This window comes from Balaenoptera musculus, chromosome 3 (genome assembly GCF_009873245.2).
Source record: "Balaenoptera musculus isolate JJ_BM4_2016_0621 chromosome 3, mBalMus1.pri.v3, whole genome shotgun sequence".
NCBI lineage: Eukaryota > Metazoa > Chordata > Mammalia > Artiodactyla > Balaenopteridae > Balaenoptera > Balaenoptera musculus.
The window spans coordinates 171229778-171256468 of NC_045787.1; the positions used below are offsets into that span (position 1 = coordinate 171229778).

A 26691-nucleotide genomic window follows, 5' to 3' on the forward strand; every position below is an offset into this window, starting at 1 on the left:
ATTAACACCTGCCCTCCGGAGGCTGACGGGAACCAGGAAGTGCTTGGCTTTAGTCCCGCCCCTTTCAGTACGGAAGAATCCTGCGCGCTCTCTCAGGGGAGGTGGTTCTTTGGGACGCAAGTCCACTGTCTTCTCCAGATCAAGTCGCTGTTCCTCGTCCCAACGACTCGATGTATTAGCTTGTCGTGCGGGGAGCAGTAGAAGCTTGGACTCGGCAACGGGGCAGCAAGGAGGCAGCTCCCCTGAAGGGTGATGGAGTAGGGCCGGGGCAGCGGACGGCGGGGACCCTGCAGACCCACCTGGGCCACTTGGACAAACTCACTCAGGACTCAGGAAGGGATGGGGAGGGTGGGTTTCAGTGACGCGTTGTCGCGTGGCAGACAGCCCCAAGTTAGCGACCTAAAACCGCCGTTTGTTACTTGCCGGGAGTCTGCATCCTGGGCTGGTCCCAGTGGGACAGCTGTCTGGTCCACGCAGTGTCTGTTGGGGCTGGAGTCCCCTCACTGTCGGGGTCTAGCTGGGCACCGACCCAGACCTCGGTGTGGCTGCTTGGGCTTCCTCCCAGCGTGGGGGACGCAGAATGGTCAGCCTTCCTCCCCGGTGACCCTTGCAGTGGGCAGAAGCAGAAGCTGCAGGCCCAGGACCTCACGTCTGCCCCATTCTTCTGGCCAGAGCGTCCCCACCCAGATTCAAGGGGGGTTTGACTCCACTGCTCCACCGGGGAGCTGCCAGATGGCACTGCCGGCTCTGGAGACGAGCCGCCCGCCGCACTGAGAGAGAGCCTGAGTGTCGGGCGGCATCCCTGGGTTCCGGCCCATATTCTGTCCATAAACTGGCCTCTGGACGCCCAGTTTCCTTAGTTTGAAATGAATGGATGTATTTCGTGCTTCGCAAAATCAGGGGTGACTTTCTCTGTGGGCCCTGCTGAATTTGGAGTTGTTTAAGAAGAAATTGGGTGGAGGTAAATTGTGAGACAGGTGAGTGGTGACCCAGCTGCTCATGTCTCTCCTCCTTCCCCTTTTCTCATGTGACCCTCTCTTTCTCTTTATTGAGGGAGATTTCAAGCAACTGCTGGTTTTTTAAATTTTATTTTATTGAAGTATAGTTGATTTACAATGTTGTGTTAGTTTCTGCTGTACAGCAAAGTGACTCAGTTATACACATATATTCTTTTTCATATTCTTCTCCATTATGGTTTATCAAAGGATATTGAACATGGTTCCCTGTGCTCTACAGTAGGACCTTGTTGTTTATCCAGCCTATATATAATAGTTTACATCTGCTAATTCCAAACTCCCAATCCATCCCTCCCCCCCCCCCCCCCCCCCCTTGGCAATCACAAGTCTGTTCTCTTTGTCTGTGAGTCTGTTTCTGTTTCGTAGACAAGTTCATTTGTGTATATATGACCGTCTCTTATTCCATCTATTCATCCATCCATCCTGCCATCCACTCATTCATGCTGTAAAGAGCACCCATGAATAAGAACGTCATCAGTAACTTCCCCATCTACAATCTCCACAGGCAACACTGTCCTGAATCCTTTACACGGTCGCTGTTTTCTCCCTCTTAAGAGCCCATCACGTGCACATGTGCCCACATGGACGTGCTCTTTCCTCTCGGCTTTGCTCCTGAGCTGTGTCTGTGCTGCTCTGTGGCCATGGCTCATTCATGGTCCCTGCTGTACACGACCCCGCTGCTCAGGTCACCAGTCTCCCATCCGCTCGCCTGTGAGTGGGTCCTGGGCTGTTTTCCGCTCTTTCCCACTGCGAACGGGGCTGGTCTGAGCAGCCTTGCTCGGGTCTCCTGATGGATGTGCTGGGATCAATCCAGGAGTGAAATTGCTGGGCGTTAGGGCAGACCAGTGTTCAACTTGATGAGATGATGCCAAATTGGTTTCCAAAGCTGGACCAAATCACTCATTGATCCATATTCTCTCCAACATTTGAATGGTTGGCCTTTAACATTTCTGCCAGTTGAATGGATGTGAAATGTGATCTTACTAGTCTCTGCCTTCACTTCCCTGACACCAGGCACCTGCTCCTTTTTATCTTTTTTAAAATTAATTAATTTTTGGCTGCGTCGGGTCTTTGTTGCTGCGCGCGGGCTTTCTCTAGCTGTGGCGAGTAGGGGCTACTCTTCGTTGCAGTGTGCGGGCTTCTAATTGCGGTGGCTTCTCTTGTTTTGGAGCACGCGCTCTAGGCGCGCGGGCTTCAGTAGTTGTGACTCACGACCTCTAGAGCGCAGGCTCAGTAGTTGTGGCGCACGGGCTTAGTTGCTCCGCAGCATGTAGGATCTTCCCGGACCAGGCCTTGAACCCGTGTCCCCTGTATTGGCTGGCGGACCCCCAACCATTGCACCACGAGGGAAGTCCCTGTTGTATTTTTTCAATTCCACCTACAAGTGTTGTCATACGGTATTTGTCTTTCTTTGTCTGACTTACTTCACTTAGTATAATACCCTCCACGTCCATCCACGTTGTTGAAAATGGCAAGATTTCATTCTTTTTAAATGAGTAGTATTTCATAGTATATATGTACCACATCTTCTTTATCCATTCGTATGTTGATGGACACTTAGGTTGCTTCCATGTCTTGGCTATCGTAAATAGTGCTGCTATAAACATTGGGGTGCATGTATCTTTTTTTTTTTCCTCTTTTTCAACATTATATTGTGCACAATTTCAAACACATACAAAAGTAAAAGGAAACCATATTGCGTTGTAAACGTCAATCTTGTTTCCTCTGTACTTGTAGCCTTCTCTTACCCATGTATCCTCCACTGCTACTGAAGCACATTCTAGGCTTTCTCTTGATGAAATCTTTCATTGGATCCAGTGATAACTTAAAGAAACTGTTATTCACTGAGCACGCACTGTGTGCCAGGTGCTTTGCACCTGTGGCCTCATGCACACCTGAGGACTCTGAGGGAGGGGCTGGAGCTCAGAGCAGCAGTGGGAGAAAGGGGGTTGGTTGTAATCCAGGTAAAGGCCAGGCACTGGGAGGGCCAACCCTCCCCGCTGCACGAGGGGCTGGGGTTCTCTCCTGTTCTTCCTGGGCTGAGCTCTGAGAAGCCTGTGTCCATCCCGTCAGAGGCCTGGGGAGCAAGAAGGGCCAGGGTGAGTTGGGGCCTCGCTCCCCGCCCTCTGCCCCTGCCCCGACACCCTGCTCGGCCCTCCCTCGCAGACTTGGGCCTCTTCTCCACCAAGACGCTGGTGGAGGCGAGTGGTGAGCACACGGTGGAGGTGCAGCCCTCAGACGAGAACTGGGACCCGACGGGCACGCGACAGGTCCGGCCCTGCGAGAGCGCCCGTTCCCACACCACCATTGCCAGGTACACGCAGGACCAGGCCTCCTCCTTCCAGGAGTCCCTGCCGGTGAGAGGCGCGCACGGGCAGAGGCAGGGGTTGCAGAATCGGGGGACTTGGAGCCCCGGCTGCGGGGGGAGGGCTCCTGGAAGGCCGCTGACCCAGGCCTGCCTACCCCTGTGGCCAAGCAGGAGGAGGAGAGTGAAGACAAGGAGTGGGAGCCGGACAGCAGCACAGGAGCCCCTCCTAGGTAGGGACGCTTTGCCCCTGCCCTTCACGACTCCTTCCCTTCCCTGCGCTTCTCCACCAGCCTGTGCTCTTCACCCCTGCAGCAGCGCACCGGGCCCGAAGAACCATCACATCGTCAAGTTTGACACCAACATCGACCTGTCCGATGCCAAGCGGTCAGTGGGGCTGAGGCCAGCAAAGCGGGGGCGGGAGCGCTGATGGGTCGGCGGAGTCGGGGTCGCGGCTCACTTGTGCTGCCCCCTCGCCACGGCAGGCGGAAGCCCCAGCTGCAGGAGCCGCTGAAGCTGCCCGCCTTCACGCGGGTAACCTCCACGGGCACCGTGCCGAGCCGCGTGGGCCGCACCATCCCGGGCACGAACACGGCGCAGCTGTACATGAAGGTCCCAGGCAGCCGAACCTATTTTTTTTTTTTTATAAATTTATTTATTTATTATTTATTAATTATTTTTAGCTGTGTTGGGTCTTCGTTTCTGTGCGAGGGCTTTCTCTAGTTGCGGCAAGTGGGGGCCACTCTTCAGCGCGATGCACGGGCCTCTCACTATCGCGGCCTCTCTTGTTGCAGAGCACAGGCTCCAGACGCACAGGCTCAGTAATTGTGGCACACGGGCCCAGCTGCTCCGTGGCATGTGGGATCTTCCCAGACCAGGGCTCGAACCCGTGTCCCCTGCATTGGCAGGCAGATTCTCAACCACTGCGCCACCAGGGAAACCCCCCTAACTTTTTGAATTAGTGATTTTTTCCGGTTATATACCCAGGAGTGGAATTGCCGGATCATATAGTAGTTCTATATTTAGTTTTTTAAGGAACCTCCATACTGTTTTCCATAGCAGCTGTACCAATTTACGTTCCCACCAACAGTGTAGGAGGGTTCCCTTTTCTCCACACCCTCTCCAGCATTTGTTATTTGTAGACTTTTTGATGATGGGCATTCTGACAGGTGTGAGGTGATATCTCATTGTAGTTTTCACTTGCATTTCCCTGATGATTAATGATGTTGAGTGTCTTTTCATGTGTCTGTTGGCCATTTGTATGTCTTCTCTGGAAAAAATGTCTATTCAGGTCTTCTGCCCATTTTTTAATCAAATTTTTTTTTTTTTGATGTTGAGGTTTTTGTTAGTTTGCTTTTTCTTAGTTCCTTGATTTCCTTTTTGTAAATTGAATTATACTTGATTTACAATGTTGTGTTAGTTTCAGGTGTGTAGTAAAGTGACTCAGTTTTATATATATATACCCCTTTTCAGATTCTTTTTCATTGTAGGTTATTACCAGATATTGAATATAGTCCCCTGTGCTATACACTAGGCACTTGTTGTTCATCTGTTTTATACATAGTAGTTTGTATCTGCTAATCCCAAATTCCTAATTTATCCCTCCTCCACCCCATTTCCCCTTTGGCCATAAGTTTGTTTTCTATGTCTGGGAGTCTATTTCGGTTTTGTAAATAAGTTCATTTGTGTCATATTTAGATTCCACATATCAGTGATATCATATGGTATTTGTATTTCTCTGTCTGACTTACTTAGTATGATAATCTCTAGGTCCATCCATGTTGCTGCAAATGGCATTATTTCATTCTTTTTTATGGCTGAGTAGTATTCCATTGTATATATGTACCACATCTTCTTTATCCATTCATCTGTTGATGGACACTAAGGTTGCTTCCATGTATTGGCTGTTGTAAATAGTGCTGCTAGATGTTGACTTGTATGAGCTGTTTATATATGTTGGATATTAACCCCTTATCGGTCATATCATTTGCAAATATTTTCTCTCATTCGGTAGTCTGCGTTTTCATTTTGTGGATGGTTTCCTTTGCTATGCAAAAGACTTTAAGTTAAATTAGGTTCCATTTGTTTATTTTTGCTTTTATTTCCTTTGCTTTAGGAGACAAATCCAAAAAAGTATTGCTGAGATTTATGTCAAAGAGTGTCCTGCCTGTGTTTTCTGGTTTCTCGTCTTACATTTAGGTCTTTAATCCCTTTTGAGTTTGTTTTTGTGTTTGGTGTTAGAGAATCTTCCAATTTCATTCTTTGACATGTAGCACTCAGTGAAGAGACTGTCTTTTCTCCATTGTATGTTCTTGCCTCCTTTGTTGTAGATTAATTGACCAATTAATTAATTGCATGGGTTTATTTCTGGGCTTTCTATGCTGTTCCATTGATCTATGTGTCTGTTATTGTTCCACGTGTCTAGATTTTTCATTTTATTGTCTTTTGATGATCAGAAGAACTAAAATTTAGCACGGTCATTTATGATTAGCATTTTTGTGTCTTGTGAAATAAAAACCCTTTCCTACCCTAAGGGCAGAAAGATGGCTACCTTAATTTCTTTCCATAAGTTTTAAAGTTTTGTTTTGGCCTTTAAATCCTGAATTGATTTAGAGTTGCTTTGGAGTGTGGTGTGAGGTAAGTGTGGTGGAAAGAATAACGGCCCCCAAAGGTGCACCCATCTTAATATCTAGACCCTGGGAACCTGTCACCTTATATGGCCAAAGGGATGCAGACGGTGAGGTGGGCAGATTGGCCTGGTGACCCAGATGGGCAGAACCTAATCCTGTGGGTCCTTAAAAGCTGAGACCCTCTCCCGGCTGTGGTCAGAGAAGTGAGAAGAGAGTCTAAACATGAGAGAGACAGGCCTTGCCTTGAATATGGAGGAAGGGGTCTGGGCCGAGCCATGCGGGGGAGTCTGGATGCCGTGAGCGGCCCTCTGTTGACAGCCAGGAGGAAACAGGGACCCAGTCCCGGCACTGCGAGGAACCGAACTCTGCCGACCCCCAAAGGGGCAGGGGACTGGTCCTCTGGAGCCTCAGGAAGGAGCCAGCCCCACCCAGTGCGACCCATCTTGGACATCTGACCTCCAGAACTGTCAGATGTTACACCCCTCCCGTTTGAGCCTCTAAGTTTGTGGTGATTTGTAGGCAGCAGTAGAAGAGGAATCCAGAGGGATCCGGTCTTATTTTCTGCTGTCTGCGTGCCCCGGGCCCAGCACCTGCAGTGAGATGTCTCCCAGCTGCTGCCCCTGCTCTCTTTCCATCAAAGTTCCAAATGCCCCTCAGCCTGTGCCAGTGCCCCTTCATTTTCTGCCCAGTGAATCTCAGCTCCTGGACTGTGAACTTCCTTGCTTCTTTACTTGTCCGAGCAGCAGAAATGGACCCCGGCTCTCCTTCAAGGGCTGGCAGAGCTCTGGCCCCTGGAACGCCCTCTCCTGACCCCATATGAGCGCCTGGCTGGAAAGAGGGATGTGGGGCTACGGTGAAGCCACACCCTGCCCCTGCTATGTGACTGTGGGTGGGGGAGGCCACGTCTCAGCCTCCCTGGAACCCGGTGCCCAGTCTGCACCCCAGGCTGTGACCAGTCCCCTCTCCTGGGGTTGTCATGGGGACAAATGCACTGCCTGATGGGCTCCCTCGTGCAGGATGGCAGACATGGTCGCAGCTCGTTGGAAGTGGGTCTAGTGAGCCATCTCGTAGCTAAGTGGCCTCGATTGTTTTAGTGTCTTAAAAAGATTTTTATTGGAGTATAGTTGATTTACAGTGTTGTGTTAGTTTCTGCTGTACAGCAAAGTGACTCAGTTATACATATATATATATATATATACATTCTTTTTTATATTCTTTTCCATTATGGTTTATTACAGGATTCGAATATAGTTCCCTGTGCTCTTCAGAAGGACCTTGTTGTTTATTTTAAAAAAATTTTTATTGGCATATAGTTGATTTACAGTGTTGTGTTAGTTTCTGCTATACAGCAAAGTGACTCAGTTATACATACACATATATCCACTCTTTTTTAGATTCTTTTCCCGTATAGGTTATTACAGAGTGTTGAGTAGAGCTCCCTGTGCTATATACTAGGTCCTTACTAGTTATCTATTTTATATATAGGACCTTGTTTTTTACAAGTGGCCTCACTTTTTTTTTTTTTTAATATTTCAGCTTACTTTTTTAAACTTTGGGTTTACTTTTATTTTATTTTATTTATTTATTTATTTTTATGGCTGTGTTGGATCTTCATTTCTGTGCGAGGGCTTTCTCTAGTTGTGGCAAGTGGGGGCCACTCTTCATCGCGGTGCGCGGGCCTCTCATTATCGCGGCCTCTCTTGTTGCGGAGCACAGGCTCCAATCGCGCAGGCTCAGTAGTTGTGGCTCACGGGACAAGTGGCCTCACTTTTGAACAAAGATTTCGTATGGGACTTTGCAGTGATGACAGATCTCTCTGGTTGCAACAACGTGGAACTTATCTTTTTGTGAGTCACTGCATGCAAGGTGAGGGTTTAGGACACTTCACAACAATGGGATTTCTCGAGGGTCTCCCAGATTGGACCAGACGCTCTCTAAGGCCTTCCTGTCTGGGACCCTCACAGAGGTGATGGCAAGGCCACACCCAGGGGCAAAGCATCAGGGGCACGGGAGTCTTAAATGATGCATAGGGAACAGCCAAGCAAAGGAATGGAGAGTCACGCTGCGTGGGGTCTCCACACAGAGGGTTTGGGGGATGTAGTCCTGTGATGCCCTGAGGGGGTTTCCCAAAGGCTGGATCCTGGGATGGGGGGGCGGGTGTTGGGGCGGTGAGGACAAAGCAGCTATCCTAACAATCACTTTCTCACTTTTTTTTTTTTCCTCTTTTTTTGGCCGCATGGCTTGCAGGATCTTAGTTTCCTGACTAGGGATTGAACCCGGGCCCTGACAGTGAAAGCGCTGAGTCCTAACCACTGGACCACCAGGGAATTCCCATGATCACCTTCTTTTGACCACGTGAGACAGCCTATTCTGAACACCAGCTATCGCTGAAGTTATTTCTCATGAAATGGTGGGGCTGGAAGGGTATGTATCAGGGCGCTTGTGGCTGCAGGGAACAGAAAGCCCAGCTACAACAACTCAGCCTTAAGAGAACTATTTGTGTCAAGTAACAGGAAGCCCAGACACAGAAGGCTCCAGGGTCGCCAAGTCGATGATCTTTCAGCTCACATCCTTAGACTAGCAGGTCTCATGGTCACAATGTAACAGGGAAGAACAAATCTGACTCCATGTTAAGATCTGTTTCTTTTGCTTTAACCTTTGTGCCCTGTTGCCTGTGCTTAGTCACGCTGGCTCTGCAACTTTTGTACAAGAATGTTGCCTGTAGCCTGAAATATACAGGAGAGCCCTAGTCTCAGGGCTCTGACCTTTAAGAGCCCATTCATAGGGAGATAAAAAGTGCAGGACAGAGAATAACATTTGTCTTGCTGGAGGTTTACAGGAACATCATGACCTGACGTAGGTGCACGCCCCTCCCACACCTTGCCTTTAAAAAGGCTTTGCTGAAACCCTTTCGGGGAGTTCAGGGTTTTGGAGGCACTAGCACCCGTCTCCTTGCTCGGCCCTGTGATAAACCTTTCTCTGCTCCAAACTCTGATGTTACAGTTTGCTTGGCCTCCCTGTGTGTCGGCCACATGGACTTGTGTCTGGTAGCAAGATGACTGCCTGTGCTCTAGACATCACACACAGTCCCAGAAATAACCAAGAAAAAGACACAGGGTCTCTTCCTCCTGTCTCGAGAGAGGACACCATCCCTCAAAGCCCCTGCAGACCTCCTCTCAGGTCCCATTCCTGAGCCAGTCATGGGGAGGAGGTGGGACCCCTGGTGAACTGTCACCCCCAGCACCGACTCCCCTATCTGAACACAAACAGGTCCTTTACTAAGAAGAAACGTAGGGTGGAGCTGGGTGTGTGCCCCAGTACTGAGCCCTGTTCCCAGGGTAACTGCTCACTCAGCAGCCCTTCCCTGAGAGCCCTCCCAGGCCCCGGGACACCAGTGAATGGGGCACTCGCGGCCCCTGGCCTGGAAAGGCGACTTGCTACAAGGCTGTGCCAAACACCATGGAGAAGTCAAACCAGTGCCGAGATGCAGGGAGACCCAGGAATGGGGCTGCCTTCCCGAGAAGGAGCCCCCAGGACGTGTGCGGGCAGAGGCACTGACAAGTGCAAAGGCCCTGAGGTAGGTGCATGTTTAAGGAGCAGGAAAGCAGAGTGGCAGGAGGGGAGCGGGCGGGCTGAGGTTGGAGGGGTGGGCGGCCCCACGAGGGGTGCCCACCGCCTCAGATGCGCTGGGCATGGAATGTAGGCTGAGAATGTGGGCGGGCCGTGCTCCTGTTGCCTGGTGACCACAGACAACAGGAGCAAAGCTGCAGGGCTGGGAAGGGCCCAGCACATGGGGGACCACCAGCAAAGCTCGCTCTACAGCCACCGCATGTCAGAGGCTGAGGACCAGCCAGAAAGGGGGCAGGATGACGGCACCCTGGGCCTCCAGGGCCCCAAGTATGAGAAACGGGGGTCCAGGGACCCCAAATACCAGGGTCTGGACGATGGGGACCTGGGATTGGAAGACCAAGAGGAGGAAACTTCCTCTGAGGAGGTGACTGGGGAAGAATTCGTGGACGCCCAGAACCCGGAGGAGGCCCTCTCGGCGCTGGAGAGGGTTCTGGAGAAAGACGCGGAGGAGGGCGTGCCTGAGATGAGGTGGGCAGGAGGAGCGGGCGCCCAGGCTGGGGTGGGCGGGGGTGGCCCTGGGGGTGGCTGCACTGGCCTGGGTGCTCACTCTAGGGGTGAAGTTGTCAGCACCTCGCTGCTCTGAGGAGGAGGGCGGCAAACAGCCCCTGTCCAGGTGGCAGGTGAGTCGTCGTGGAAAACCCTACGCAAATGCCAACTTTGGAGGTGGCAGAGTTGAGAGGTCGTGAGCCCTCCATCCCGACAGAAAGAAAAAGAAATGGGGGAAAATCTCCCAACCCCCAAAGCTGAAACCATTGCAAATACCATAAATTGCCAGACATGCTTTTGGCGGCCAGGAGGACACCCGGAAAAACACGGGTGCTCCCTGTAGGGAGGGACCTCGTGCCCTATTGTGTTCATGTGTTCCTCGGCTGGAACCCCTCGCCTCCTGGTGCTGGGTAAGCACGCGTCCCCTCAGGCACTGCAGAGGGGCCTTTGCCCTCCCGGCACAGTGACGGAGCTCGTGTGATGAGCGCACAGTGTGGTGTGTGATGTGGCCGGCGGGGCAGGGGACGTGTGCCGTGTAGAGGGCGGCGCTCGGGGAGGGGTCTGAGCCGGGAGAGGAGACTGCATGTCTTGGTGCTCTGGGGGCTTCCTGGGGGCACTGTCCATGACTCAGCATCCCCTCTGTTCCATTTCACAAAGGAGGGAACCGAGGGCACTGGCTGGTGGGAAAGCTAGGATTTCAGGTCAGGTCTTTGTGGTGCCAGGGCTCTCCTCCAGAGGGCGGGGTGAGAACACAAGGATGGTTCTACCCCGCCGGGGGAGCAAGGGCTCTGGCCTCAGCATCCACCTTCCCTCAGCCGGCTGTCCATCTCCCAGAGGACCCCCGGCACCTCCGTGGGCTGGGAGAGGAGGAGGAAGAGGCGGCTGTTTGAGTTGGCAAAACCCAAGACCAACTGGCAAGTCTTGAAAGACAGGTGAGGTGTCGGGCGGCCTGGATGGGGGGGTCTGAGAGGGGACACGGTGCCCTTGGCAGCCTCTGGGTACCGGCCGGACCAGCGGAGCCCAGCGCAGAGGCGGGCGGGGGCCTGTCTCTCGCAGGATGGGGTGTTGCTGCAGGGGCTACGCCTGGATCTCCCCCCGCATGAGGAACCTGCAGTTCTGTGTCTACTGGTGAGTCCCGCCCCACCCCGCCCCCGCTGCCCACATCATCGGGAAGGGGGCCTTCACCGAACCACCCTTCCTCTCCTGGGACAGGGTTGGGGTAAGGACTTTGCACTGGGGGCCCCGCCCCAGGATTCCCAGCTCTACCTGGAGCTCTGGACCCCAGCCCCCGCCCCCGGCTTGAGATGGGTCTGCTCCTAGACGCTGGGCCGCTTCTCAGTTGCGCCTCTTTTTTTCCAGCTCCCTCCTTCTCTGAACACCAGCCTTGCTCAGAATAACCTACACTCCCCGTGCCTCTAAGACTTTTCTCCCGTGTCCGTCTCTGACCTGCCTCTGCTGCCCATCTACTTACTCTCTCCTTTCTTCCCACCTGGAAGCTCTCCCTTCCTCCCCCTCCAGCTGCCCCTCTCCCCGCTATCTGTGTTTATGGGGTGCTCTGAGTTTTGCTGCTGAATGGGGCGCAGACTGCTGGGGCCCTGGCTTCCCTCACGCTGAGCCCCACTGGGTGTGTTCCAGGCCATCTGTGTACTGGACAGAGAGGTTTCTTGAGGATACCACCCTCACCATCACAGTGCCCGGTAGGTTGACCCGCCTAACCCTGACCCTAACCCTAACGCCTTCTCCGCGGGGCGGGGGGGGGCATCAGGGGGAGGGGGGCTGGCCAGGCGCCTGCGGCCGGGTCACCCCCATCTCACCGTGACCTGCACCTGGCTCTGTTTGGGGAGACCGAGGGGCCTCCCAGCCCCAACCCTCCCAGGGGTCCCTGCGGGACTGCCCCTCCCCCATCTCCCAGGAGCGCCCCCACCCCCAGTCTTCCAGGGGTCTCCTCTCTGGAGTCTGTCCCCAAGCTGGAGGCTGGTCCTGGCGGGGGAGGGGTGGGGGGCAAGCTCTCCAGGGGAAATCACAGTTTGCACCTCAGTCAAAGTGGGGTCGGTAGTAACTTCACAAAAGACCCCTTTCCTTCCCAGAGCCGCTGATCCCTTTGAATAAAACATTTCAAGAAAACTCATTTCTGGAGAGCCACTCAGGGCGAGTTCTCTCTTGGATTTAGAATCCCCTGCAGTGAGCACGGAGGCCCCCGGAGCCCAGGCCCGTCTTGCAGAGGAGCCTGAGCCCCCGTTCCCCCCACCCCTGTGTGCCCCGCGGTCCCCAGGTGAGGGTGTCTGGTGCGAGCTGTCCCTTGTGTGAAGCTGGATTCAGGAGGAAGGAAGCCCGCGGGGAGGGGCGGGTTTCCAGGGAGCTGTTTCCCCTTTTGTGCAGAGGTGTCCCGCCGGTTGGAGGAGCTGGCCCGACCTAAGAGGTTCTACTCGGAGTATTACAACAACAACAGGTAGGGGGCGGCCGGGCAGGGACCCCTTTCCGTCGGGGCTTGCAGGGGAGGGCCCAGGTCCTGGGACCAGGAGACCCATTCACGCCGGCCAGACACTGAGCCTTTGAAGCTCAGCTCCCCAGACAGGACGCAGGAGGCTCTCAGGGCTGCAGGGCAGGTGCTGGTGTCGCTCTGGGCAGCTGGTGGTTGTGAGACTGATGGTTTTAGGCGCCTGCCTCCTGGCACGACTCTTGTCTCAGTTCTTGCGGCTTCCACGCTTGATGATGTGGGGTCTGGTGTTATTAGACACAGACTGGTTTCCTATCTCACGCACGTGTGGAAAGGAAAACATGCCCGAGAGTCCCACTCACCCATGTTGACAGGCTCCAGCCACCGTTTCTGTGGCCGTCATTGTGACCACAACTTCTCACCTTAATGCTGGTTGGAGCGTAATCTGGAGGCACCTCTGTGTGACCTGTAATCTGGGGTGACCTCTGTGATCTGTAATCTGTGGGATGACTTCTGTGATCTGTAATCTGGGGTGACCTCTGTGTGACCTGTAATCTGGAATGACCTCTGTGTGATCTGTAATCTGGGGGGTGACCTCTGTGATCCGAAATCTGGAATGACCTCTGTGTGATCTGTAATCTGAGAGGTGACCTCTGTGTGATCTGTAATCTGGGGGGTGACCTCTGTGATCTGTAATCTGGAATGACCTCTGTGTGATCTGTAATCTGGAATGAGCTCTGTGTGATCTGTAATCTGGGGTGACCTCTGTGTGACCTGTAATCTGGGAGGTGACCTCTGTGTGATCTGTAATCTGGAATGACCTCTGTGTGATCTGTAATCTGGGAGGTGACCTCTGTGTGATCTGTAATCTGGGGTGACCTCTGTGTGACCTGTAACCTGGGGTGACCTCTGTGTGACCTGTAACCTGGGGTGACCTCTGTGTGACCTGTAATCTGGGGTGACCTCTGTGTAAACAGCTCCGTGGAGCACAGCCCATCGTGGATGGCCCCGGGCCTTCTGGTCGGGCTGACAGTGTTTATCCACTGCATTCCAGCCTCAGAGATGTGAAGATAAGAGTCTGCCTCGGATCAATGAAATACGGCTGTTTCTGGGGCAGAGGCAGAGCTGAGACCTGGTTTTAGGAGGTGGGGTGGCGGCAGGGCTGACTTTCATCCCTTTGATCCACCTCCTGCCCCCAGCCTGATGGTGGGAGTAGGGGAGACGGCTGGGAGGAGACTACCAGGGAGAGGGTTGCTCCATCCTCGGGAATAGGGGGGCTCTGTTAGGGATTCTTTTAGGAACCCCTCTTGGAGGTATTTTGAAAACCCTGCACTGCACCAGGCTCTCCCTGAGCCCCAGAGTCAGAGAGGAGTCGTACACACACAAGCACACAGACGTAGCCCCGGGTGGCGGGTTAGGGTCTCAGGCCTGGCTCTCCCTTAGGACCACCGCCATCTGGCCCATTCCCCGGTCCACCTTGGAGTACCGAGCGTCCAGCCGCCTGCGGGAACTGGCCACCCCGAAGGTCCGGAATAACATCTGGAGCATACACATGTCTGAGGTGGGTGCCCTTCTCCCCCTGGAGCTCCCCAGCTCCCCCCGGGGGCTCAGCGGGTCCGGAAGGACCAGAGGCAACAGGTGTGTGACTGCTTCCCTGAACCATCGGGAGTCACCGGGGTTTGTTCAAGAAAAGGCTTTACTTTCCTCCCCTGGGCCTTGAAGGCAGCGCAGGGACCACCCTCCCCTGCCTGTCAGCTCAGAGGGGAGCCGGAGCAGTCTGCTCCCACGGGGGCGGGACAACCGCCGTTCAGAGGTGACAGCGGAGTTCAGTCCGTTATCAATCTGGTCCTTTGCGCTCCTCCAGTTGAGGCTCCCACCGGCCCCGGCTCAGGCCCGACTCCGCCCTGGCGGCCCACAGCTACCCTCCGGCACCTGCGCGGTGCCCGGCCTGGCCAGCAGCATGGAGTCGTGCTCCCCTGGGAGGGGCCGCCATGGGGGCATCTCGCACCCACCGAAGGACACGCGCTTGTTTCTGGGTTTTGGTTCCTGCACACACGGCTGCCGTGAGCATCTGGGTCTCTGTGGGATACGTCGCCGTATCTCCAGGGTCAACACCCAGAAGCGGGGTCCTGGCCAGGAGGCCTGTCCAACTTTATCAGAGACTGACCACCTGCTCCCACAGTGGCCACCCCGTCTGGCACCGTGTGTCCGTTTGCTGGTTTGTCCGTTTATTTCTTTACGGCCGGCCGCCCTGACGGGTGTGCGGTGGGACGGCCTTGTGGTTTAATGTGCGTTGGATCCGTGTCTTTTCATGTGGTTGTTTGACAGAAACCCAACTTGAACACTCTTACAACTAAATGCAGACAACACACTGCTTCTCCCAGAAACTCTTCATATGGATTTCTAACAGGTGAGGGTAGTTTAAAGCCCCTAACAACAAAGATCCCACTGAAAGAATTTAACAATAATACTTTAGTGTCCAAATACCCAGTCCATGTTCCGTTTCCCCAGTTGTCTCAAAAAAAGGCTTCAGCAGTCAGTTTGGTTGGATCAGGATCCGGAGGAGGTCTGGCCCCACCTCTTACCTGGAGATGTACCTGCTGTTTTCCCGGACCCTGCCTTGCCTTTGCCAGTTTAGCCTTCGAGTCCTTCTGTGCTCCAACACCCTCTGTGGCTCCCCAGTGCCCCGGGAAAGCCAGCAGGACGGGGCCTTCTCCATCCCTACTACCCCACGTGCCCCCTGTTGGACTTAATGCGGGTCCCTCAACAAACCCCTGGGCCTTGGCATGTGCAGCTGGGCATGTTCCTGCCCAGCCTGGTTGGGCCCCCATCTGACACCCCTTCTTGCTCCTTCCCAGCCCCTTTCACGTGTGCTCTGGATGGGCTATCATCCTTCCCTCAAATGTGAGCTCCCCGAGGACATGTGTCCGTGTCTGCTGTGGCCTTACTGCAGAGCTGGCCTTGCTCCGTGCAGGGCACGAAGTGGTTGTCAATATTCTTCGAATGCATGGATAAGTGACTGTTTCCCTGCCTGTCACCCCTGCAGACGGGGGGCCCCTTGAGGGCAAGACCGCAGGCTGACTCATCTGCCTCATCTGGTGACCTGGGCTGTGGGGGCCGTCGTGGTGGGCAGAGAAGGAGGGGAAGAAAGGAGAGGGGATGGAAGGCGTGGTTGAGAGGGGCGTGAAATTGTAAGCGCCAGGATGTCTTTGACAAGAGTAGTGTCTGTGATTTCTCAGCAGGACACTTTCAGGAGGAAAGGGACTCATCTTTCAGTCTCCCTAGAGAACATTACAGCCAATCCTCTGCCTCTGGGCAGTCTCCTACCCAAAGTGCACCCAACAGAGAGCTTCTGTAAAACATTAAATGTTATACACACACCAAGTGCTTGTACAATTCACCCTCCTACCAGCCATGTATCGGGATCTCTCTCCTCCCACCTTCCTGCCAGGGCTTGATAATGCCAGACCTTTTCACTTTGCCAAATTTGTTGGCATGGAGTGATATTTTGCTGTTTTAATTTACATTTCCCTGGTGCACAGAGAGGATTATTGATCCTTTGGGTTTACTTTCCTGCACGATTAGCTCAGTTTCCTATTGATTTTTCATGTTATTGATTTAGGGAAGCTCTTTATTTATGATGGCTACTACTAATCCTTTGCTGAACACACTGCAAACTAACTTCTTCCCAGTCAGTCTTTTGTCTTTCAGTGTTGCCTTCAGGGTCTTTCTGATCCAGGGGCCATGAGGAATCATGGGCTGCTTTACTCTTTCCCCTCTAATTCTGTTTCTAGGTGTCCCAAGTGTCCAGGGCAGCCCAGATGGCCACCCCCAGTCCGAGGATCATCCAGCTGGCAAAGCCCAGGGCTCCAGCCACCCTGCTGGAAGAGTGGGACCCCATGCCAAAACCTAAGCCACACGTGTCAGACTATAACCGCCTCCTTCACCTGGCCAGTAAGCAGGTCCCCGGGGACTCGACATCTTATGAAGCGTCCTTCCCCACTGGATGCGGGCGGGGGCAGCCAGTCGACTTGGACCTGCTTCTGCCAGTTTTGTGCTTCCCTAGCTCCACCTGCACTGCAGACCAGCTGTCCGAATCCCTGTGGGCAGTTCATCTGTGGCCTGCATGGGCTCCCTGGGGGCTGGCAGAGAGAATTGCTCCCTCTGGGTGCGGGGCGGTTTGTGGGTCTCTCAGCACAGCAAGTGGGTGCAGAAGGGAAACTTGGGGTGCAGGGCCAGGGCCAAAAGAGCCAAGCTGGGGCAAAAGGGCTCTTTACATGGTGTTGGCCTGACTCTCTTCCTGTCCTTTATTTAATTTTTTTTTTTATACAGCAGGTTCTTATTAGTCATCCATTTTATACACATCAGTGTATACATGTCAATCCCAATCGCCCAATTCAGCACACCCCCCCCCCCCGCGGCTTTCCCCCCTTGGTGTCTGTACGTTTGTTCTCTACATCTATGTCTCAACTTCTGCCCTGCAAACCGGTTCATCTGTACCATTTTTCTAGGTTCCACATACATGCGTTAATATACGATATTTGTTTTTCTCTTTCTGACCTACTTCACTCTGTATGACAGTCTCTAGATCCATCCACGTCTCAACAAGTGACCCAATTTCATTCCTTTTTATGGCCGAGTAATATTCCATTGTATACAGGTACCACAACTTCTTTATCCATTCGTCTGTTGATGGGCATTTGGGTTGCTTCCATGACCTGGCTATTGTAAATAGTGCTGCAGTGAACATTGGGGTGTATGCGTCTTTTTGAATTATGGTTTTCTCTGGGTATATGCCCAGTAGTGGGATTGCTGGGTCATATGGTAGTTCTATTTTTAGTTTTTTAAGGAACCTCCATACTGTTCTCCATAGTGGCTGTATCAATTTACATTCCCACCAACAGTGCAAGAGGGTTCCCTTTTCTCCACACCCTCTCCAGCATTTGTTGTTTGTAGATTTTCTGATGATGCCCATTCTAACTGGTGTGAGGTGATACCTCATTGTAGTTTTGATTTGCATTTCTCTAATAATTAGTGATGTTGAGCAGCTTTTCATGTGCTTCTTGGCCATCTGTATGTCTTCTTTGGAGAAATGTCTATTTAGGTCTTCTGCCCATTTTTGGATTGGGTTGTTTGTTTCTTTAATATTGAGCTTCATGAGCTGTTTATATATTTTGGAGATTAATCCTTTGTCCGTTGATTTGTTTGCAAATATTTTCTCCCATTCTGAGGGTTGTCTTTTCGTCTTGTTTATGGTTTCCTTTGCTGTGCAAAAGCTTTGAAGTTTCATTAGGTCCCATTTGTTTATTTTTGTTTTCATTTCCATTACTCTAGGAGGTGGATCAAAAAAGATCTTGCTGTGATTTATGTCAAAGAGTGTTCTTCCTATGTTTTCCTCTAAGAGTTTTATAGTGTCCGGTCTTACATTTAGGTCTCTAATCCATTTTGAGTTTATTTTTGTGTATGGTGTTAGGGACTGTTCTAATTTCATTCTTTTACATGTAGCTGTCCAGATTTCCCAGCACCACTTATTGAAGAGACTGTCTTTTCTCCATTGTATATCCTTGCCTCCTTTGTCATAGATTAGTTGACCATAGGTGCGTGGGTTTATCTCTGGGCTTTCTATCTTGTTCCATTGATCTATGTTTCTGTTTTTGTGCCAGTACCATGTTGTCTTGATTACTGTAGCTTTGTAGCATAGTCTGAAGTCAGGGAGTCTGATTCCTCCAGGTCCATTTTTTTCCCCTCAAGACTGCTTTGGCTATTTGGTGTCTTTTGTGTCTCCATACAAATTTTAAGATTTTTTGTTCTAGTTCCATAAAAAATGCCATTGGTAATTTGGTAGGGATTGCATTGAATCTGTAGATTGCTTTGGGTAGTATAGTCATTTTCACAATATTGATTCTTCCAGTCCAAGAACATGGTATATCTCTCCACCTGTTGGTATCATCTTTAATTTCTTTCATCAGTGTCTTATAGTTTTCTGCAAACAGGTCTTTTGTCTCCCTAGGCAGGTTTATTCCTAGGTATTTTATTCTTTTTGTTGCAATGGTAAATGGGAGTGTTTCCTTAATTTCTCTTTCAGATTTTTCATCATTAGTGTATGGGAATGCAAGAGATTTCTGTGCATTAATTTTGTATCCTGCAACTTTACCAAATTCATTGATTAGCTCTAGTAGTTTTCTGGTGGCATATTTAGGATTCTCTATGTATAGTATCATGTCATCTGCAAACAGTGACAGTTTTACTTCTTCTTTTCCAATTTGTATTCCTTTTATTTCTTTTTCTTCTCTGATTGCCGTGGCTAGGACTTCCAAAACTATGTTGAATAATAGTGGTGACAGTGGACATCCTTGTCTTGTTCCTGATCTTAGAGGAAACGCTTTCAGTTTTTCACCATTGAGAATGATGTTTGCTGTGGGTTTGTCTTATATGGCCTTTATTACGTTGAGGTAGGTTCCCTCTATGCCCACTTTCTGGAGAGTTTTTATCATAAATGGGTGTTGAATTTTGTCAACAGCTTTTTCTGCATCTATTGAGATGATCATATGGTTTTTATTCTTCAATTTGTTAATATCGTGCATCACATTGATTGATTTGCGTATATTGAAGAATCCTTGCATCCCTGGGATAAATCCCACTTGATCATGGTGTATGACCCTTTTAGAGTGTTGTTGGATTCTGTTTGCTAGTATTTTCTTGAGGATTTTTGCATCTATATTCATCAGTGATATTGGTCTGTAATTTTCTTTTTTTGTAGTATCTTTGTCTGGTTTTGGTATCAGAGTGATGGTGGCCTCACAGAATGATTTTGGGAGTGTTCCTTCCTCTGCAATTTTTTGGAAGAGTTTGAGAAGGATGGGTGTTAGCTCTTCTCTAAATGTTTGATAGAATTCACCTGTGAAGCCATCTGGTCCTGGACTTTTGTTTGTTGGCAGATTTTTAATCACGGTTTCAATTTCATTCCTTGTGATTGGTCTGTTCATATTTTCTATTTCTTCCTGGCTCAGTCTTGGAAGGTTATACCTTTCTAAGAATTTGTCCATTTCTTCCAGGTTGTCCATTTTATTGGCATAGAGTTGCTTGTAGTAGTCTCTTAGGATGCTTTGTATTTCTGTGGTGTCTGTTGTAACTTCTCCTTTTTCACTTCTAATTTCATTGATTTGAGTCCTCTCCCTCTTTTTCTTGATGAGTCTGGCTAATGGTTTATCAATTTTGTTTATCTTCTCAAAGAACCAGCTTTTAGTTTTATTGATCTTTGCTATTGTTTTCTTTGTTTCTATTTCATTTATTTCTGCTCTGATCTTCATGATTTCTTTCCTTCTGCTAATTTTGGGTTTTGTTTGTTCTTCTTTCTCTAGTTCCTTTAGGTGTAAGGTTAGATTGTTTATTTGAGATTTTTCTTGTTTCTTGAGGTAGGCTTGTATAGCTATAAACTTCCCTCTTAGAACTGCTTTTGCTGCATTCCATAGGTTTTGGATCGTCGTGTTTTCATTGTCATTTGTCTCTAGGTATTTTTTGATTTCCTCTTTGATTTCTTCAGTGATCTCTTGGTTATTTAGTAACGTATTGTTTAGCCTCCATGTGTTTGTGTTTTTTTACGTTTTTTTCCCCTGTAATTGATTTCTAATCTCATAGCATTGTGGTCAGAAAAGATGCTTGATATGATTTCAATTTTCTTAAATTTACTGAGGCTTGATTTGTGACCCAAGATGTGATCTATCCTGGAGAATGTTCCGTGCGCACTTGAGAAGAAAGTGTAATCTGCTGTTTTTGGATGGAATGTCCTATAAATATCAATTAAATCTATCTGGTCTATTGTGTCATTGAAAGCTTCTGTTTCCTTATTTATTTTCATTTTGGGTGATCTGTTCATTGGTGTAAGTGAGGTGTTAAAGTCCCCCACTATTATTGTGTTACTGTCGATTTCCTCTTTTAGAGCTGTTAGCAGTTGCCTTATGTATTGAGGTGCCCCTATGTTGGGTGCACATATATTTATAATTGTTATATCTTCTTCTTGGATTGATCCCTTGATCATTATGTAGTGTCCTTCCTTGTCTCTTGTAACATTCTTTATTTTAAAGTCTATTTTATCTGATATGAGTATTGCTACTCCAGCTTTCTTTTGATTTCCATTTGCATGGAATATCTTTTTCCATCCCCTAACTTTCAGTCTGTATGTGTCCCTAGGTCTGAAGTGGGTCTCTTGTAGACAGCATGTATATGGGTCATGTTTTTGTATCCATTCAGCAAGCCTGTGTCTTTTGGTTGGAGCATTTAATCCATTCACGGTTAAGGTAATTATCAATATGTATGTTCCTATGACCATTTTCATAATTGTTTTGGGTTTGTTTTTGTAGGTCCTTTTCTTCTCTTGTGTTTCCCACTTAGAGAATTTCCTTAGCATTTGTTGTAGAGCTGGTTTGGTGGTGCTGAATTCTCTTAACTTTGCTTGTCTGTAAAGCTTTTGATTTCTCCATCGAATCTGAATGAGATCCTTGCCGGGTAGTAATCTTGGTTGTAGGTTCTTCCCTTTCATCACTTAAGTATATCATGCCACTCCCTTCTGGCTTGTAGAGTTTCTGCTGAGAAATCAGCTGTTAACCTTATGGGAGTTCCCTTGTATGTTATTTGTCATTTTTCCCTTGCTGCTTTCAATAATGTTTCTTTGTCTTTAATTTTTGCCAATTTGATTACTATGTGTCTTGGCGTGTTTCTCCTTGGGTTTATCCTGTATGGGACTCGCTGCGCTTCCTGGACTTGGGTGGCTATTTCCTTTCCCATGTTAGGGAAGTTTTCGACTATAATCTCTTCAAATATTTTCTCTGGTCCTTTCTCTCTCTCTTCTCCTTCTGGGACCCCTATAATGTGAATGTTGTTGCGTTTAATGTTGTCCCAGAGGTATCTTAGGCTGTCTTCATTTCTTTTCACTCCTTTTTCTTTATTCTGTTCCGCAGCAGTGAATTCCACCATTCTGTCTTCCAGGTCACTTATCCGTTCTTCTTCCTCAGTTATTCTGCTATTGATTCCTTCTAGTGTAGTTTTCATCTCACTTATTGTATTGTTCATCTCTGTTTGTTTGTTCTTTAATTCTTCCAGGTCTTTGTTAAACATTTCTTGCGTCTTCTCGATCTTTGCCTCCTTTCTTTTTTTTTTTTTTAATTTAATTAATTAATTTATTTCTGGCTGTGTTGGGTCTTCATTTCTGTGCGAGGGCTTCCTCTAGTTGCGGCAAGTGGGGGCCACTCTTCAGCGCGATGCACGGGCCTCTCACTATCGCGGCCTCTCTTGTTGCAGAGCACAGGCTCCAGACGCACAGGCTCAGTAATTGTGGCACATGGGCCTAGTCGCTCCGCGGCATGTGGGATCTTCCCAGACCAGGGCTCAAACCTGTGTCCCCTGCATTGGCAGGCAGATTCTCAACCACTGCGCCACCAGGGAAGCCCTGCCTCCATTCTTTTTCCGAGGTCCTGGATCATCTTCACTGTCATTATTCTGAATTCTTTTTCTGGAAGGTTGCTTATCTCCACTCCATTTAGTTGTTTTTCTGGGGTTTTATCTTGTTCCTTCATCTGGTACATAGCCCTCTGCCTTTTCATCTTGTCTATCTTTCTGTGAATGTGGTTTTTGTTCCACAGGCTGCAGGATTGTAGTTCTTCTTGCTTCTGCTGTCTGCCCTCTGGTCCGGCCCGCAGTCCCCAGGACTGTCGCGGCTTCGGCTGCTGGGGCCCCTCCAGAGCCGGCAGCCTCAGTGAGGCCGCCCTCCCTTTGGGCTCCGGGGCAGTTCAATGACGGTGGAGGGAAGAGACCCCGAGCCAGGAGTTCCAGCTCTGCAGAAACGCGGGCTCCATTCTGGGCCTCTTCCTGTCCTTTAAAACAAAGGACATACCTGGTTCCCCCACAAAAAAAGTAATATGCACTAATTGTGGAGAGTTTGAAAAATGGAGAAGAGCATGAAGAAAAGAATCTTGCCACCCAAAGGTAGTCAGAGGCGTAGGAAAATTCACTGTGTATCCCTGGCTCCTGGCACATGGTCACCAGAGAGCTTGATTGGCTGTTTTGGTATAATCTGCTGTGTCATTTTCTCCGTTTCCTATTTCCTGTTTTTTTTTTTTTTTTTTTTTTTTTTTTTGCGGAGGAGGCAGGTATTGATTTGCAGCAGCTCTTTATATAAGATGATCACTAACCCTATGTCAAGCACGTTGCAAAATAACTTCTTCCCAGTCTTTTTTCTTTCGAGCTTGCTTGTGGGATCTTTTGTTTGTTTGTTTATTCATTCATTCGTCTGTTCCCTTAATATTTGTTAAAGTATTTGTTGAATTTGTTACGACTGGTTAAATGAACAGAAACACAAATACACACGCATTTCTCTCTCAAACCATCCTGTCTCACACACATATGCATGAACACACACGTCTGGAATATAAGCACACGTACATTTGTACATACACACGCGTGTATATTCATCCAGGCTTCAGGAGCACATATCAATGCACATCCGTGTGTGTATGGATAAAACTGGTGTAGGGCTGTGTTTTTCAAACCGCAGACTTCCACCCACTGATGGTTGTGACCAGCATTTAAGAAGTGAAGTGAGGATGCATGCAGTGCAGGGGCCATGTGGGGTGGGCACTGGTCCATGCCATTTTGCATTTGTGGGTGCCGTGTGGCCGTGGACCAGTCACACTCTCAGGCTGTGACCAGCAGATTTTCGGAGCCCAGATGTTACAACAAAGGGAATGCCCCTGAGTCTCCCTGAGGACTCCCAGAAAGGTGGGCTCTGGGCAGGTCCTCCCGAGGTCCCCCAGCCTCTCCCTTTTGGGGGCCCCAGCACATGTCACCTGCCCAGGAGTTGTAGTCCAGCCTGAGGCTGGTGGAAGGGCACCCCTCTTTTCACCGAGGGCCTCTCCCCCGAACTGTGGGTTGTCTGCTGAGTAGGGGGAGGGCCCTTTTGCGATTGCAGGGTGTTGGAGCAAAGAGGGGTTTGGAAAGGCAGCCCTCAAAACCGAGGGGCCCAAAGTTAAGGCAGTGGTCACCAGTGGCCACCAGTGGTCACCTCTCTCCTGGTCCCCATGCAGGCCATGCCCCGTGGCTCCTGCTGTGGAGGAAGGGGTGGCAGAGAGGTGGCGAGGGGGGCTGAGCAGGAGAAGGGCCGGGGGTCCCGGCAGGTGAACGGAGGGGGCCTGGCTGAGCCACAGGTCTGTTCTGAGAGCAGTCTGTCCACGACTAAAATGGAATGAAAGTCAATCCATCCATTGATTTAAATCAATTAACAGATTTTATTAAAATTAAAAAGGATAAAAGTCTAGCCCATATCGGGTACTGGTCACATGTGGCTGGTGGGACCCTGTGGAGAGGGCCCAGCTGGGGCTGCAGGTACAGGGGCAGCGGGGGCTGCCTGAGCCCCCTCCTCACCCCCAGCCGCCAGGGCACCTTTTTCTGCTCCCTCTGAGTCCCCCATCTGGTACCCATGGCCATTTGAAATATTTTTTCTTTACAGTTCACCCTTTCACAGTGCACAATTCAGTACTTTCTAGTACGTTCACAGAGCTGTGCAACCACCACCACAATCAATTTTATTTTATATTATTTATGTCATTTAAAAAATTGTATATTATTTTTTAAATTTATTTTTTATTGAAGTATAACTGATTTACAATGTTAATTTCTGCTGTACACCAAATGACTCAGTTATACACATATATATATTCTTTTTCATATTCTTTTCCATTATGGTTTGTCACAGGATACTGAATATAGTTCCCTGTGCTATATAGTAAGACCTTGTTGTTTATCCATCCCATATATAATAGTTTGCATCTGCTAATCCCAAACTTCCAATCCATCCCTCCCCCATACCCCTCCCCCTTGGCAACTACAAATCTGTTCTCTATGTCCCACACAGTCAATTTTAGAACATTCCATCCCCCAAAAAGTGAAGCCCTGTCCCCATCAGCAGTCACCCCCATCCCCTCCCCCAGCCCCTGACAACCAGGAACCCACTCTCGGTGTCTGCGGATCGGCCTGTTCTGGACGTTTCCCATCAATGGAATCACACACTGTGTGTCCTTCTGTGTCTGGCTTCTCTCACTGAGCATCGTGTCCTCAAGGTCCATCCATGTGGTAGCGAGTGTCAGGGCTTCACCCCTTTTCACGGCTGAGTGATGCTCCCATGTGTGGAGGGACATGTTTGTTTATCCATCGTCTGTTGACAGACAGGCCATTAAACTTGGGAGCTCTGACCCAGAAGGCTGATCTCCGCGGGGCGGGGGTGTGTGTGGCCGCATGCTTCAGGCTCCGGCTCCTGACGCCACCCCCCTCTCCCGCCCTCTCCAGTGCCCAAGGCCCAGTCGGACAAGTGTGTTCCTGACCGAGACCCGCGCTGGGAGGTGCTGGAGGTCACCAGGAAGGCGGTGGCCAGTCCGCGCATCGTCTCCCTGGCCAAACCCAAAGTGCGGAGGGACCTGAGCGAGGGCTACAACCCCTACCGCGTCTCTCCAGCCTCCCTGGTGGCTCGTGCGTCCCCTCGCCTGTACGAGCTTGCCACCCCCAAGAGCGTCACCAAAAAAGCATGAGCAGCCCAGGCCTGGCCCCTCAGCCTGTTCCCAGTAAAACCCAAGTGCAACCTGACCCTGTGTGTGGCTCTGAGCGCTTTGGCCTGGAGCCGGGAGGGCAGCGGGGGCCCGGAGGAGACGGTAATAATAATGTTTATGTTTGCTTCCAACCTGCAATCCTGCAGCCCTTTTTCTCCAATTACGTTCCCCTGCCGTCGCCAGCCCCTCGGATGGCAGACTCCACGCTCTCCCACATCAGACCTTTCCCTCTCAACCTCTTCTGTCCCAACTTGCTTATCCAGCCGCATCCTGGGCGTCCACAGCACCTCAAACTCAGTGACCTCCATAATAAACCAGCCAATGCCTGTTGCGTGATTATGATCTTTGCAGTGACCCAACGGGGGGGACTATCAGTGTCTCTCCTGTGCTGAGGTGGAGGCTGAGGGTCACAGAGTTTGTGAAAGACCCACAGTCCCCCCAAGAGTTTCCCGTGGCGGCTGGGACAACTCACCATGAACCGGGGGCTGAAAACCACACAGATTGTTTCTCTGACAGTCGTGAGGTCAGGAGTCCGGCTCGGGTCTCACGGGGCTAAATCCAGGTGTGGGCAGGGCCGGTCCTTCCGGAGGCTCCAGGGGAGCAGCGGTTCCCGCCTTTTCCAGCTTCTAGAGGCGCCGCATCCCTGGCTCGCGGCCCCTCCTGCATCCTCACAGCCAGCAGTGCAGCATCTCCCGTCTCTCTCTGCCTCTGACCCTCCCGCCTCCCTCTTATAAGGACCCTGGGATGATGCTGGGCCCTCCCAGGGAATCCAGGGTCACCCCCATCTCAGGGGTCTTAACTCAATCCTAGCTGCAAAGTCCCCTCTGCCCTGTGAGGCGACACATCCGCAGGGCCCAGGAAGGACGTGGGTGTCTTTGGGAGCTCTTATTCTGCTGAGCACAGTGGGAGAGAGATCTTTTCTGTCTCTGCAACCCTAGAGAAAGTCTCGTTTATCTCTGGCTCCGGCTGGACCACTTGGGGACTGATTGCTGGGTCCTGAGGGTGTGATGTGCTGACAGCCCCTCACATCTCTCAGAGCCCAGCAAGCATCAGGTCCCGAGCCACGATCTGAGACCCAGTTATTCCCAGACTCTTTGAGGACATTACTTCACTCAGTAACTTAAAGGACATTTATTGAGTATTTGTAGGTACAGACCTGGACAGAGGTTCAGAAGAAAAAGGTTAATGATGCAGTGACACACACGGACGGATGGATGGATGACCTCGCTCACTCTAGCCTGTGGGCGCTGCTGAGTGAAGGCTTGTCACGGGCGGGGAGGGCAATGACAGTGCACGCTTGTGCAGTGATGACAGAATCCTCGGCTCTGTCCCCGTTGCTCTGGGGGTACAACCGGCAGCTGGAGGCTGCTGTGATGAACGCCAGGAGCAGGTCAACGCAGACTCACAGCCCCGATGATTCGGGAGTCCGTCCTAGAAGCAGGATGCCCTGCACCCAGCAGGGTGGACTGAGGGGGCAGCTGAATACCAGCCCCAAAGACGTCCGGGTCCTAACCCCTAAAACCTGTGGACCTGGCACTCTGGATGGCACAGGGGCTCTGCAGACGAGGTCCAGGATTTTGAGATACGGAGGTTA

At 50.6% G+C, this 26691-nt stretch overlaps 1 protein-coding gene across 4 annotated transcripts; it reads left to right on the forward strand.

The window, feature by feature from the left end:
* Positions 1-8894: 8894 nt before the first annotated feature.
* On the forward strand, positions 8895-25406 carry THEG (theg spermatid protein). 4 transcript variants are annotated; one of them, XM_036847651.1, is made up of 9 exons: positions 9610-10049; positions 10883-10999; positions 11124-11195; positions 11703-11764; positions 12447-12516; positions 13948-14065; positions 14833-14914; positions 16299-16458; positions 24841-24938. In XM_036847651.1, exons 1-8 carry the CDS (start codon positions 9742-9744, stop codon positions 16415-16417), a joined length of 948 nt encoding a protein of 315 aa, XP_036703546.1. In that variant the 5' UTR covers positions 9610-9741; the 3' UTR covers positions 16418-16458; positions 24841-24938. The 4 variants fall into 4 exon arrangements, with proteins under 4 accessions (XP_036703545.1, XP_036703546.1, XP_036703543.1 ...); XM_036847650.1 differs by lacking the exons at positions 9610-10049; positions 14833-14914 and adding an exon at positions 8895-9528 and having other exon boundaries at positions 24841-25406; XM_036847648.1 differs by lacking the exon at positions 14833-14914 and having other exon boundaries at positions 24841-25134.
* Positions 25407-26691: the final 1285 nt, after the last annotated feature.

Bases quoted from the DNA above. Each gene is read 5' to 3' on its own strand.
- THEG (XM_036847648.1), top strand. From the start codon at position 9,742: ATGGGGGACCACCAGCAAAGCTCGCTCTACAGCCACCGCATGTCAGAG. The intron at 10,050-10,882 runs GTGGGCAGGAGG...ACCTTCCCTCAG, and splicing joins GAGGGCGTGCCTGAGATGAG to CCGGCTGTCCATCTCCCAGA. The intron at 11,000-11,123 runs GTGAGGTGTCGG...TGTCTCTCGCAG, and splicing joins TGGCAAGTCTTGAAAGACAG to GATGGGGTGTTGCTGCAGGG.